Consider the following 14,633-nt stretch of genomic DNA (forward strand, 5'->3'; position numbering starts at 1 on the left):
TCTGTGCGGTATTCATCCTCAGGTTCATACTGGTAAAATCAACATTCTAGATTATTAGGGTATGTTTCATGCAAATCAGAGGCAAAACAACAATATCTATCAAACTTTTATTCCCTAATTTATTTAGGGTTGCCAGGTCTGCTTCCAAAAAATTGTGGACAAGCGGGTGGGGAGGGGGGTTAAGTAGTAAAAAAATAAAAAAAAATTACAATTAAATTATATATTTTCTTACAAACATTTTAACACGTATTAAAATAATCACTTCAAAACTTTACTCAAAATTCAAAACATCAAATATATTATAATAATATGCAAAATATTAAATTGCATTTTACTTTGCTGTCGTGTGTATTTTTTATTTGACTGCGCAGCTTTGATCAATTCTTTGTGTTTAAGGAATAATTCTTTAATTTCAGGACAACATTGAGAAATATTAAAAAATATACAATCATAAAGCTTTTGAATAAAAAAAATGTCCACTATTTTGTGAAAAAAAAAATAGTGAACATAATGTGAAAAAAGCAGACTGTCTGCTCAAATAATGGACACCTGGCAACCTTAAATTTATTTTTGCCAGGCAGTATTTTTACCACTTAACAATATACATAAAACATATTCAGGATGTCCCAAAGGTGATATTGTTTCTTTTTTCCCCTCTTGAAAAGGCACTTTTGGGACAACGATGACTTGGATGACTGAGAATCTCCATAGATATAACATATTTAGAAAATTTTCATGATCTCTCTGTGCTATTATTTTATATTTTTCTGTTAGTCACAGCCTTTTTTCTAGATTGTGAAATTGTGCTGATTTTGCTTATAAATGGGAGGCAAAGCAAATGCATCTGTTAAAACATTACCCCTTAATTCAATGTTTGGGAAGCATAATTTTCTCCATTCTCAGTGCTTTGGAAGAAATGCCTTGTCTTCTTGGCTCACGGATGTATCCTCAATGCAGTTTTGCTGCCTCCTTCTTCTGTATCTTTTCTGAGCAATGATCATGGAAGCCACCTCTTATAAGCAATAGGAACCTAGTTACTGTTTTGAAGCATAATAATGTACAGTATATATTCCAGACTAAGTGGGAAGATCCCACAGGGACTTCTCAAGGAGCAAAGAAGCCTATTGTGAATTGCAAGAAATATCTATCATGCATTCTCTATCTGCTTCCTCAAACCCACATACCAAATTCATATCTTTGACTGCTTGTGCAGTCTCTACTTTGAGTCCTGAAAGTAGTAATCCTACAGATGTTCCTATGATTTATTGGTCTATCTGTCTGCTCTCAAAATAAAGTGTGTATATATATACCTATACATAATACACATACTGTATACACATACAGGTAGTCCTCTGCTTATGACCACAATTCAGCCCAAAATTTATTTTGCTAGATGAGAAATTTGTGAAGTGAGTTAAGGGCAGTTAACTAAACTCTGCTGAACATGTTACCTAGCCTGGTAATGAAACATTCGGAATCCAACCCACAAGCTCAGAGTGTTGTGGTCCGCCAGCAGCGGAGTCGGACAGTGAGGAAGCTGGGGAGGACAATGGGCCAGTCCTGGAGTCAGGGGAAGGCCCAGATGAGGGCTCTGCGTCAGAGGCAGAGATAAGGCCAGGGCCATCTGGGAGCGATGTGCGGACTCCGGAGCCTCCAGAGCAGGGGTGAAATGCTCCTGGTTCAGACCGGATCACCCGATCCGGTGGCGATGACAGCAGGTGGTTCAGAGAACCGGTAGCAAAAATCCCTGCTCCCCCTCCCACCATGCCCAGCTGAGCCACACGATCATCAGAGGCTATTTTTTTTTTTACTTTTAAAAGCATTTTTTCTACAACCTCTTCTGCCGTAAAAAATGCTTTTAAAAGTAAAAAAAAAATAAAGCCTCTGCTGATCGCACGGCTCAGCTGGGATCGTCAGAGGCTTTTCAAAGCATTTTTTCCTGCAACCTCTTCGGCCGAAGAGGTGGTAAAAAAAATGCTTTGAAAAGCCTCTGATGATCCCAGCTGTGTTGCCTGATCGGCAGAAGTTTTTCAAAGCATTTTTTTTGCAACCTCTTCGGCCGAAGAGGTTGTAGAAAAAATGCTTTGTAAAGTTAAAAAAAAAAAGGTTGGCCACGCCCACCCAGTCACATTACCCCACACACACACCAAGCCACGCCCACAGAACTGGTAGTAACAAATTTTACATTTCACCCCTGCTCCAGAGGCGGACAGCAGAGAGGCAGAGGAACAGGAGGAGCCTGTTCCTAGTGCACGCATGCGAAGAGCTGCCAGAAGGCAAGAGCAGCTGAAGAAAAAAGGACAACTTGGGAGTAAGGCAAGAAGATGATTGGCTTCTCCCAGAAAGCTTGAAATAACAGCAACGAGCTGTTGGGTTCTTTGTAGAAAAGCAACGTTGATTCCCATGCTTCTTGTCAGCGTCTCTTGAACTTTGTGGGGGTTTTGCCAAGAAAAGCCTTTGGCAGGTTGCCAAAGACATCAAAGGTTGGTGATAAGGCCGCTAGACTGGTTATTAAGAATTTTGTTTTGGACTAAGCTGAGAATGAATTAATTCTCAGCTGTTTTAATAAAATAAGTTTATTGGGGACAGAATTGTTTTTGGTAATCACTACTTAGGCATTGGTCACAACAAAGAGAATGAATCTCCACCTTCATCCTATGCTCGAACTAGATATATTCACCACAAACAAATGTGTGTCATCTCCATGGTTATCTACGCTACTGTAGATTGCGACCTTGAAGGAAGGACATCATTGTGTTGAAAAGTTGATCTTAGCATGGGCACTCCAAAATACTACAGTCCTTTCCATTTCATTTTCTTTACCCTCTTCCATTCTATCTTTCTCTCAGCCTTATTACATAGAGTTGATATTCTATTTAGAGCCAAAGTCATCAGTTTGAAGTAGCCAGAATGCAATGGTTTCTAAAAATTTAATTATAGGTTGTTGTTGTTTTTTATTTAGTGAAATACAGCAACAGCAATAACAACAAAAGCCCTGTACATTTTCCAAAGGGAAACAAAAAGACATAATTTAGGTCTACTATGCAAAAAAATTAACTTAGATCAGGGGTCAGCAACCTGCAGCTCTGGAGCCACTTGTGGCTCTTTCACCTTCTGCTGTGGCTCCCTGTCACTCAAAATATGCATCACAACCACCAATGTGCGACACCCGCCGGCACATGATTTATTGAGCTTTTCAACCCCCAGTAGGCCAACCATGGATAAATCCAAGAAAAGAAACGTTTCAGAAGAAAATGGAACATTTAGTTATTTTATTATTTAAAAAATAATATTTATTAATTTTCCAAAGATGAAAATACACAGTACAAAAAGAAACATAATACACAAAAAAGCAAGGAAGAAAAAAAAAACATACACACAAAAAAACAAAAAATATAAACAACCAAAAACAAACATATCAAAATTTCTTTTTTTTTTTTTATTGAAAAGGTTTTCAAATACAAATTTTTCCCCCTTTCCCCCCCCCTCCCCCCCTCCCTAACCCCCCCTCCCCACCCTTCCCCCCCTGTGACTTCTTCGTAACAAAAAAAAACCCTAATTCATAACAGATTACTTACTCCCTCCTCAAAATACTGACCTTTACTTACTAAAAGTATTATAAATCCCCCTTTATCCATACATTTCAGAAAAGAAGAAGAGAAAAAAAAACAAAAAAAAAACCAAACACATTATACTATAACTATTATAAAATAACTTCTAATTTAGCATAATAGTGTTTTATATCTATACATTATTGCAACAATTCAAAACCACCTTCCACTTTAAAACTATACGATAAGTCCTACTTTAATAACATTTCAAAGCGGGCTCCCCATAAAATCTAATTTAACATTTATTCCACTCTATCCATTTCCTCCACTCCCCTAAATGTATCACTTAAAAATCCCTTTTCTTAAACTAATCAGTCTGTAGCTAGCTTATTCACCCACTGTCTTACAAATTTACCATACACAACAATTCTTGATATCTTTAATTCACTGCCCACACTACTTAAAAAAATATATATATATATATTCCATTATATCTAAATAAAAAAAGAAAAGACAATAACTTTAAATTTATAGTCCATATAATATCTTCTTGAAGTCTTTCCACTGGATTGTTAAAACCAACATCCATAATAGGGTAACATAGCTTGCTGATGCAACAGTTTATTCAAGATCTCCAATCATATCTGCCCCCATCAGTAGTAAACATCTTCTTATATATATAAAAGTAAAAACAACCACCCGAGTGACATTATAATTATATTCCATATAATAATAATTGTGGGTTTCATCAGGATTATTAATTTCCATCATCGTATTGGGTAACAACCCGATCTTCTGCATGTCCCAATGTGATTCTCTTGCCTTATAATTCAAGATAATTATAATATATTTATCAACACAAAAAGAAGTTTCAAAGTAGATAATTCAAAACCATCAATTTGAGGCTCTTTCCATGTCCCAAAATTACGGCAATGCAGAGATCTGCCACTATCCTCAGGATGATATTAACCAATATGTCGCCTCCTCTATGTTTTCACATAATCATTCATATTTTAAAATCACTGGCTTCACTGTTGCTTGGGTTAGAAATTTCTATTTTTGTACAACCTATTTCTTTTTTTGTTTTCTTTTTGTGGGTTTGACTTCCATCCTAATTTTTTGTGTCTCGCATTTCTTTTTTATCCCTTGTATATCCTCTAATTGGTTTCCATGCTTGTCCTTGCCTTGATAAGTCATCACATTAAAATCAGATGGCACTTCTCTCAAATTTGTAGATAATCCAGCTGGGGTATCCGATAAATCCAAAGGCAATTTATCTGGTACAGTCTCTGTCTTTAGTTCCAGCTCCTTCTGCTTATCCTGTATTATATCTGAAGACGTTAAATTCATTTTCAACCTATTTTGATAAAATTCTTCCGCTCTTTCAACAGTATTTAACTGGTATCTTTCTCCTTGATATCTCAATATAATACCAACTGGGACGTCCCACCGGAATTGAATATTTCTCCTTTTTAACTCAGACACCAGAAAGCCAAATTTCTTCCTTTCCATTAATATCTTAGGTGGGAGTTCCTTGTAAATCCAAATCTTTCTTCCATACAATTGCAAATTAGAATTGAAGGAATTTTGCACAATTTTATTCCTAATTTCTTTATCTGAAAAATAGATTACCACATCTCTAGGCAATTGCCTTTGCTTGGCAGTCCAGGAGTTTATTCGATAAGCTCTGTCAATCCTACAAAACACTTCCTCAGGTTGAATCTTTAAAATCCCAGCTAGAAATTCAGAGGATATTTTCCTTAAGTCATCTCTGTTATTTTCCTGCAAACCTCTAAGTCTTATTGCATATTCTGTGAAATTGTATTGTATCTTTAGAACCTCTTTATCAATCCTCTGTTGCAGATTTTCTACATTACCAGACTTTTGGTCAGCATCCATTTTAAATTTTTCTTCTGAACTATAATCCTGAATATTTAACAAATCATTTTCAATTTTTTGAATTCTATTGTCCAATTTATCTTGAATTTCATCCATTTTTGACTCTAGTAAATTAGTATTTGTATCCAACCGAATCATGAATTCTGACATTTTTAAAATTTTTTGCTGCAAAAAGTCAAACTTGGATTTCACCAATTCCTTAGTTTCCTGCTTAAATTTTTCAAGTTGCTGATTCACAATCTCATCCCTTCTTTCAATCTCCTCTAAGAGAAATTCTATTATATTAAAATCAGGTTTCTGGGACTGAAGAGTTAAAACTTGTTCCTTTAAATTCTTAGTGGGGGAATCCCCCCCACCTATTTGCTTGTCTGACTTCACAAGCCTCAGTGCCATGTTTCCGCCTAAGCAGGCTTTGTTAGAAGAAAAAAAAAAAAAAAACAAGACAAAAGACTTCCAGCCAGCAACAAGGGAAAAAGAGAAAAACAAAAACAGGAGCGGAGTTTTATCTACAAATGTAGCCAGTGGTATTTATTCCGCTACATTGTAATAATAAAAAACGGAAGAACTTTCCCTCTCAAACTCTTCTCCAGCCGCGGCAGACGCCATTTTAAAAAGAAACTTTTTTCCTCTTTCTCTTCCTCTATTCTCTTAAGTAATTTTTAAAAGATAAGTAAAATACTTGCGCTTCAGTATTACAGGTCCAGCTCACATTTTCTTTGAGTAATCTGTCAAATTCGCAGGCTTGCTTTTGACGCCTGGCTCTGCATTAGCAGAGGTCTCCCAAAGCCCGGAGCAGCGGCTGGGGATATGGGGCATCTCATCCGCTCCATCCCAAAAGTAAAAGAAAAACTTTTGGGACTCTGCAGAGAGTTCTACCCACCCCTGCCGGCTCTATCTCCGTTTCCTCATGGGAACGGAGTTTTTTCGAGCCGCCGTTCCGTTGTGAAGGCGGCTCTGACAGGCAGTGGAAGCTGACGATCCCAAAGGAACGTCTGGCGGCGGCCAGCAGCAAACAGGAAGTCCAAACATATCAAAATTTCAATCCTAATAACAACTTTTCTGCATCGGTATCTCTAACCTATTTAACCTCTTTACACAAATTCTACTTCTAAATATCTCTACCTTAAACTTACACCTTTATTTAAATTATCTTGATTTCTATTTACAATTCAATCTCATAACAAAAAGATCCCTTAAATTTTATGTTTACTCTCCAGCCAGTTAACTTAGACCAAGAGTCAGCAACCTGCAGCTCTGGAGCCGCATGTGGCTCTTTCACCTCTCTACTGCAGATCAGTGGTGGGTTCCTCCCAATTCGGTCTGGTTCGGCCGAGCCGGTAGCGGTGACGATATGATGTCACTAAACTGGTTTCCCCCCCCTGGCCTCCCACCCCCCCACCCACGTTATTCTTACCTTTTATTTGCCCCCACCCCCAATCTATTGCTGCCTCCTGAGTTCCAGCTGATGACTAGAGGGAAAAAAAACTGTTTAAACTCTTGCCGTGGGGCTTCAAAGAGCCGTCCTACAGCTGATCAGTGTTAAAAGCAAACAAATGAGTCGGGTCGTAGGTGCCAGGACTTGATCGTAAGTGCGAGGACCTTCCAGAAATGACTCTGACCAGCTAGCCACGCCCACCTAGTCACATGACCTCCAAGCCACACCCACAAAATAAGCCACGCCCACAGAACCGGTAGTAAAAAAATTTAGAACCCACCCCTGCTGCAGATCCCTGTCACTTAAAATATGCAAATAAATCCAAGAAAAGAAAAGTTTCAGAAGAAAAAAGAACATTTAATATTCTTTTGTGGCTGCTCAAGAAATAGTCAGGCACAGGAGGGGTTTTGTGGCTCCCGGTGTTTTCTTTTCTGTGGATAACGGGTCCAAATGGCTCTTTGAGTATTTAAGGTTGCAGACTCCTGACTTAGATGAATTATACCGCCTTCTATAAATTAAAAGGGGAAAAAGAGCAATTCGTTAACAGAAAAATGATCCATAAAATTGTAGCTAACAGCGTCAAGTTAATTAAGTCCTTCGGGTCCTCATTAAATCCAGACTGTACATGAACATATTTTCATTATGTACTCATTTTGGGACATGGAAACTTATATAAAAAAAATAGGTAACAAATTCATATTCTTGGTCGCAATGTGAATTCAGTGGTGCGATCATAAAAACCATTTGAGTAACAAGATCTCTGGTGCTCAAAGATGGAATAACAAGATGAGACACTTGAACAGGAAGAGTTTCCAGTTTTTATTTTGAAAACAATTTTTTTTGCTTTGAATGCATTTTATCAAGGCATGTTAGAATCCAGCTTTGCATTCACCAGCTTTCCAAACTTATAAATCTATTGACCTCTATGAATAACAGAGTTAGTGAGTAAATTAGTTACTTTACAGTATTTGCAACCTACTCTAATCCCAAGGGACTTTGGATAGCATACAATATCCCATCACAAGAAGATCAAACTATAAACTCTAAGTCAAAATTAATGTAAGCGCTCAACTCAACTAAATACTCAAGGTAACCCCCCTTTTCAATCAGCTAGAGGTGCAGTTGCACCAAAACAATGCATCATTGAATTGTTTGCAGAATTGCAATATTGTGGGACCTGCTCATACTTCCAAGTGGGAGCTGATACAAAGAAATCTATTTTGTCTGTCTTCCCTAGGTGTCTTGTGAGGAAAGGAGGGGAGGACATTTGATAAGTCCCCTGCACGCTTATTGTCTAGAAGATGAAATTTGACAATAAATGAGAATATTTGTAGCGCAGGTTGAGGGGTCCTTGGTGCTCTCTGAGCTTAGTTGTTTTCTTGAAGATGTTTCATTATCCAAATTAGTTGACATCATCAGATGTATCACTAATGATGTTAACTAGTTTGGAGAATGAAACATCTACAAGAAGATAACCAAGCCCAGAAAGCACCAAGGACCTCTGATTGAAGTTGCATTCTGCTGTATAATATGCCTCCAGCTGGTTACACTGACGTTCCTACCATTTCCTTCTGCCCTCAGTTCATCTTTTTGTATCTTCTCTTTCTAACTGTCTATGGAGCTTCTCAGTCATCTAGGTCATGGTTGTCCCAAAGGTGCTTTTTCAAGAGGCAACTGGACTTTCTGTTTTTTCTTTGAAGACTTCTCATCCAAGAAGCTTCTCTCTCTAACCTGTGCCATCCTACTATATACATCTCTTATTCTGTCTGGAATGGAAGAGAACTTACGGCAGATTTTTCTCTTAGGTAGACTTTATCTTAGGTGGACTTAAGTAATTCAGACTTTCCTAACCCTAAGTCTATTTCTTAATTCAGTGTTCCTCAAGTGTAACAACTAAGATATGTGGACTTCAACTCCCAGAATTCCTGAGGAAGCATGTTGACTGACTCTGAGAGTTGAAGCAGTGGTGAAATCCAAATTTTTTTACTACCGGTTCTGTGGGCGTGGCTTGGTGGGGGAGGCAGGGGAAGGATATTGCAAAATCTCCATTCCCACCCCACTCCAGGGGAAGGATACTGCAAAATCCCCATTCCCACCCCACTCTGGGGTCAGCCAGAGGTAGTATTTGCCGGTTCTCTGAACTACTCAAAATTTCCGCTACCGGTCCTCCAGAACCTGTCAGAATCTGCTAGATTTCACCCCTGGGTGTAAGTCCACACATCTTACAGTTGTCAAGGTTGAGAAACATTGTCTTAATTAATTGCTTGATTACATGCCATCAAGTCATTTCAGATTCATTCTATTCTGTTCTGTTCCGTTCTAGTTTTTTTTTTCCTTTCTTTATTGTTTTACAACTGCATGGAAATCCCTCCTTAATATTTTCCATATGAAAGTCTACCTTCAGTGAGCCAAAAGGACTTTGTCATCCATTTCAAGCAATTTGGTGCAAGGAGGTCTTATGTTGGTGCCTATGTATGCTTTTGTGTATATGGGAGATGAAATCAAATGCATAGAGATAGCCTCCTTGACTTCAAGCACCTCAAACTCAATACATGTGAAGTCTAAACAACTGCTTTGGGTTCAGGTGACACAATAATTTAGGAGGTTCTAAGACACCAAAAGAGAAGCAAGGATATGGGGAAAAGTTGGCATTGTGTTGTGTCAATCTATCTACTTTCCATCTGCCAACCAGATAAAGCATATCAATATTGGATTAACATCTGACAGGGTTCCTCTCCTTCTGATATTGATATTCCCACCCATAAGAATCACAAATATTTTTCCTTTCTTGGGCTCTGCTATTACATTTCTTTAGGATCCCCCTGCTTATTCTGGCCCTTCTTTTCCTATACACCCCAAAATTTATGAGCCATGAGTTTTGTGTTTTTCTTCATCATTTATTCATTTAATTATTTCGTCAAGGACGTATTAGATAACAGATATAAGTATAGATATATATATATTCTGTTACTGACGTCTTATAATCAAAAGATTATTAGTGTGATGGAATGCAGTAAGGTAGTTGATTCTCAGGAGGGAGGGGTGACATTCCAGAACAGCAAGAGACAACTCAGTCCTGGTATTACATATGAAAGAGGTTGAAAACAGCTCCTCCATGGTACATTGTAGGTTCATATAGTAGTGTTCTTGCAAGATTTTATCTATAGATGTGAACCAATAAAGAATTCAGCTACAAAGAATCACCATTCTTTATCGTTGGGTTGGTCAATCAGCTTGATGTTTTTGGTTACCAAGCTTGGTCTACCTTGAAGGGCTGGCCCCTAACTGTTTGAGAAGATCGATTCAAGTTTTAGAAGAATCGAATAAACTTTTGTTCACAGAATGAGTTCCCCGAAGAACCAGTGTTGCTGGTAAACAAATTAACAAGTCAACGTCTTTAATTAAGATGGGAATTGCAACAGAAGGAACATACAAGAAAACCTTTAAAGACATGGGCATGCATTTTTCAATTTAGAAAAATGGGAGGTTTCCTAGAAAAAGGGGAAAGGGTTCGGAAAAGATACCTCTCCTTCCCACTTTGATCTGCGGTACTATTTACTTTGTTTCTCCACTAACTCTTTCCTCCACTGATAGTTGTAGACTTTCTTACTAGAGTTTTCTAGAATGTAAATTTAACAGTTCTCCCAATTATTCTGGGTTTTTTTTTCATCTTGTCGATCACGACAACTTTAAAAGGAATTATTTTTTTTTTTAATGTTTTTGAGAGAAAGGTTGGACGCATCAGACCTTTTCCTATTCTTCTAAAGACTTTGATCCAGAAATAACTCATAATGGAATGGCAGAAATATTGAACCAGACAGTTTCAGTAACCGAGTTCATTCTTGTAGGCTTCACCCATATCCGTTGGCTTCAGATCCTTCTCTTTTGGGTCCTCTTTCTCACGTATCTTCTGACCATCATGGGAAACCTTCTCATCATCTACATCACTCTGGTTGACCATCGCCTCCATACCCCCATGTATTTTTTCCTCCGGAATTTTTCTGTCTTGGAAATAGGATTTATCTCTTCTACTATCCCGAAGGCTTTGCTAAACTTGGCCTCAGGCAACAGCACCATTTCTCTGGCGGGCTGCTTCACGCAGGCCTTTTTCTATTTTATTTTGGGCACCGCTGAGTTCTTCATTCTGGCCACCATGTCTTTCGACCGCTACGTAGCCATCTGCAATCCCCTACGGTACACGGTTATTATGAACAATCAGTTGTGTACGCGGTTAGTAGTGGGCTCTTGGCTGATCAGTTTCCTTTATATCATAATGCCCCTGATTCTGTTATTTCGTCTGCCCTTCTGTGGTCCAAATGTCATCAATCACTTCTTCTGTGACAACATACCACTGATCAAGCTGGCCTGCACCGACACCCAATTTCTGGAACTGATGGATTTTCTCATGTCCACCTTTATGGTGCTGGGGTCTCTGGCTGTCACAATCGTTTCCTACATTAAAATCGTTGCGGCTGTCCTGCACATCCATTCCGAGGAGGGCAGGCAAAAGGCTTTCTCCACTTGTGCATCTCACATTGTGGTGGTTTTCATCACCTACGGGAGCTGCATTTTCATGTACGTCAAGCCCATGCAAAGCGGGGGGGTGGACCTCAGCAAGACGGTAGGTGTCCTGAACAACGTGGTCTCCCCTTTGCTCAACCCCTTCATTTACAGCCTGAGGAACAGGCAGGTGAAAACAGCATTGAAGGATGCTTGTGGATGGAGACGAGAATAGCTTTGAAGGATGCTTGTGGATGGAGAGGAAAACAGCCTTGAAGGATGCTTGTGGATGGAAATAAAAACAGCTTTGAAGGTTGCTTGTGGATGGAGATGAGCATCGTCTAATCGGGGAAATGACCTGTCCAGGTGCAGGCTGAACGTCCTTGACTCTCAGAGGAAAGAACGTTGTTATGGCTAAATACAGTACTGGCCAAAATTGTGGAAACCTTTTGGGAAAAGTGTATTCTTAAGGTTTGATTGAACCACTTTTTTTTTGGGGGGGGGAGTTTCAAGATAATCCTATTCCACTGCTGGAATGGCCTGGGAATAGCCCAGACCTTAACCCAATTGAAAAATCTATGGAGCCAAGTAAAGAAACTTGTTAGTCAGAAGCGACTCAGCAATAAAACCCAGTTAATTGAAGCCATCATTCCCTCTTGGTTTCACATGATAACAACTGCAGAACTAAAAGACTTGGTTCACTCCATGGGGAAGACGTTGTAAGGCCATAATTCATGCTAAAGGTTACCCAACTAAGTATTAACTGACAGGGTGACCATTTTTGTTTATCTCCTTTTTTCTATGGTGATCATTTTTGTGTGTCTTGTTTTTTTTCTACATGTTTCACTTTTCTTCTTTCTACTGTAACTGCTATTCTAATAGCAAATCCTTCATAAAAATTACTGCATGACATTCTTGATTAAATTATCTTTCCATTGATATGTACTTTTATGACATTAGTCCCCCCCCAAAAAAGTGGTGTTATTAGCTAGTTTTAGAAAATATACTTTTCCCAAAAGGTTTCCACAATTTTGCCCACTACTGTATCTCTACCAACTCCATGCAACCCCCCTCCCAATTTCCAACAGCACTAAGTGCTGTTAGTCCATCAACTTTATCACCCGAAGGACTGAAGTATGGAATCTACGCATGGTTGTCAGTCTGATTTTCTACACATAGCTCCATTCATTCTCCTGTGTCTCAAAGAGTTCCAGAACTGGAGGAGGTCACTTCCCTGATTAGAAGATGCTCATCTCTATTCACAGTCTTGGAGGCCATCTTTTTCTTTGGATCTTCACTTAGTGCTGCTGGAAATTGGGAGGGGGGGTTGCAGGACTTTTCTGTTAGACTGTGAACAGAGATGAGCATCTTATAATCAGGGAAGTGACGTTCTCCAGTTCTGGAACTCTTTGAGACACATAAGAATGAATGGAGCTATGTGTAGAAAATCAGACTGACAACCATGCGTAGATTCCATACTTCAATCCTTCAGGTGATAAAGTTGATGGACTAAGAGAAAAGTCAGAGAGACCGAGAGAAAGAAAAAAAGGACTTTGAAGAACATTTCTCATCTTTTGTTATCATTGTAGATGCTGCTCAATTAATAAAAAATCTATAGATTTGGCTCTGCCAGTTGGTCTGGGATCTAAAGGGGGAGTTCCACCCTTTAGCATGGTGAGTGAATAAGACATTTGATGGGACTTCTGATGCATCTTATTTTGACCATGCGCTGAAAATGAACTCATTGAATATCTATTTTGCTGATGTAGAAGTTAAGTTTGTATCTAGAGTCTGAAGACTCAACTTCAGGTCCATCCTCAACCATGGGAACATTATCAGACATGGGCTATGTCTCCTCCTTCGTTTTGCTCTCCTTCACCTTAGAATAGAATAACAGAGTTGGAACGGACATTGGAGGTCTTCTAGTCCAACTCTCTGCCCAGGCAGGAAACCCTACACCACTTCAGACAACTGGTTATCCAACATCTTCTTAAAAAATTCCAGTGTTGGAGCATTTACAACTTCTGGAGGCAAGTTGTTCCACTGATTAATTGTTCTAACTGTCAGGAAATTTCTCCTTAGTTCTAAGTTGCTTCTCTCCTTGATTAGTTTCCACCCATTGCTTCTTGTTCTACCCTCAAGTGCTTTGGAGAGTAGCTTGACTCTCTCTTCTTTGTGGCAGCCCCTCAGATATTGGAAGACTGCTATCATGTCTCCCGTAGTCCTTCTTTTCATTAGACTAGACATACCCAGTTCTTGCAACCATTCTTCATATGTTTTAGCCTCCAGTCCCCTAATCTTGCAAAGGTTATCATTGGAATGAAGAGAGATTCCATGGAAACTATCTTAAGCACCTACTAACATGGCAGGATCTCATAAAATAATCCCGTGCATACCCATTTTTAACTATTGTGTTATGTTTGGCTTGATGTTTTCCAAAGGATCTATTATGGGAAGACCAAAAGAGCTTAACCTTGCTTCAGTTCCAACCCCCTCCCCAGAATAAGCAAATGGATCCTCAAAGATACATATATACTTTCTCCATTCCACCCAGTAATAAAAATAGCATGCCTTCATTTATGTACTGTATGTATTTATTTAAGTAGTTAGTTTGTCAAACATGTACAAGATAACAAGAATAAGTATAAATGTGGCTATGAATACAGGAAATGGATACAAATAAATGGGGGCAGTAGGACAGAGACGGTAGGCACGCTGGTGCGCTTATGCACACTCCTTACAGACCTCTTTGGAATGGGGTGAGGTCAACAGTAGACAGTCTAAGGTTAAAGTTATGGGGGTTTTGGGATGTAACCATAGCGTCAGGTAGTGCATTCCAGGCACTGACAACTCTGTTGCTGAAGTCGTATTTTCTGCAATCGAGTTTGGAACGGTTTACCTTGAGTTTGTATCTAATGTGTGCTCATGTATTATTGCGGTTGAAGCTGAAGTAGTCATTGACAGGTAGGGCATTGTAGCAGATAATTTTATGTACTATGCTTAGGTCAGATCATAGGCGGCATAGTTCTAGGTTGTCCAAGTCCAAAATTTCAATCCTGGTGGCATAAGGTATTCTGTTGTGAGCAGAGGAGTGGAGTACTTTTCTCGTGAAATACCTCTGGACTCGCTCAATTGTATTAATGTCCGATAAGGCCTGTTTTTCTCTCTCACTTGGCTTCAGAGCCTTTCTAGGAGTCTGGGGAGGGCGAAAACTGCCTTCCCCACCCCCCGAGGCCCTCCGGAGGCAG

General features: G+C 39.1%; 1 protein-coding gene across 1 annotated transcript; it reads left to right on the forward strand.

Moving 5' to 3' along the window:
- The first annotated feature begins 10,463 nt into the window (after window positions 1-10,463).
- LOC148113743 (olfactory receptor 6E1-like) lies at window positions 10,464-13,857 on the forward strand. The gene is made up of 3 exons (XM_087893339.1): window positions 10,464-11,600; window positions 11,975-12,044; window positions 13,827-13,857. Exons 1-3 carry the CDS (start codon window positions 10,682-10,684, stop codon window positions 13,855-13,857), a joined length of 1,020 nt encoding a protein of 339 aa, XP_087749465.1. The 5' UTR covers window positions 10,464-10,681.
- The last annotated feature ends 776 nt before the right edge of the window (window positions 13,858-14,633 follow it).

This window comes from Pantherophis guttatus, chromosome 4 (assembly GCF_059756535.1).
Source record: "Pantherophis guttatus breed Tessera chromosome 4, ASM5975653v1, whole genome shotgun sequence".
Lineage (NCBI taxonomy): Eukaryota > Metazoa > Chordata > Lepidosauria > Squamata > Colubridae > Pantherophis > Pantherophis guttatus.

Bases quoted from the DNA above. Each gene is read 5' to 3' on its own strand.
- LOC148113743 (XM_087893339.1), top strand. From the start codon at position 10,682: ATGGCAGAAATATTGAACCAGACAGTTTCAGTAACCGAGTTCATTCTT. The intron at 11,601-11,974 runs GTGGATGGAGAC...TATGGAGCCAAG, and splicing joins AACAGCATTGAAGGATGCTT to TAAAGAAACTTGTTAGTCAG. The intron at 12,045-13,826 runs GTTTCACATGAT...TGTTTTCCAAAG, and splicing joins GAAGCCATCATTCCCTCTTG to GATCTATTATGGGAAGACCA.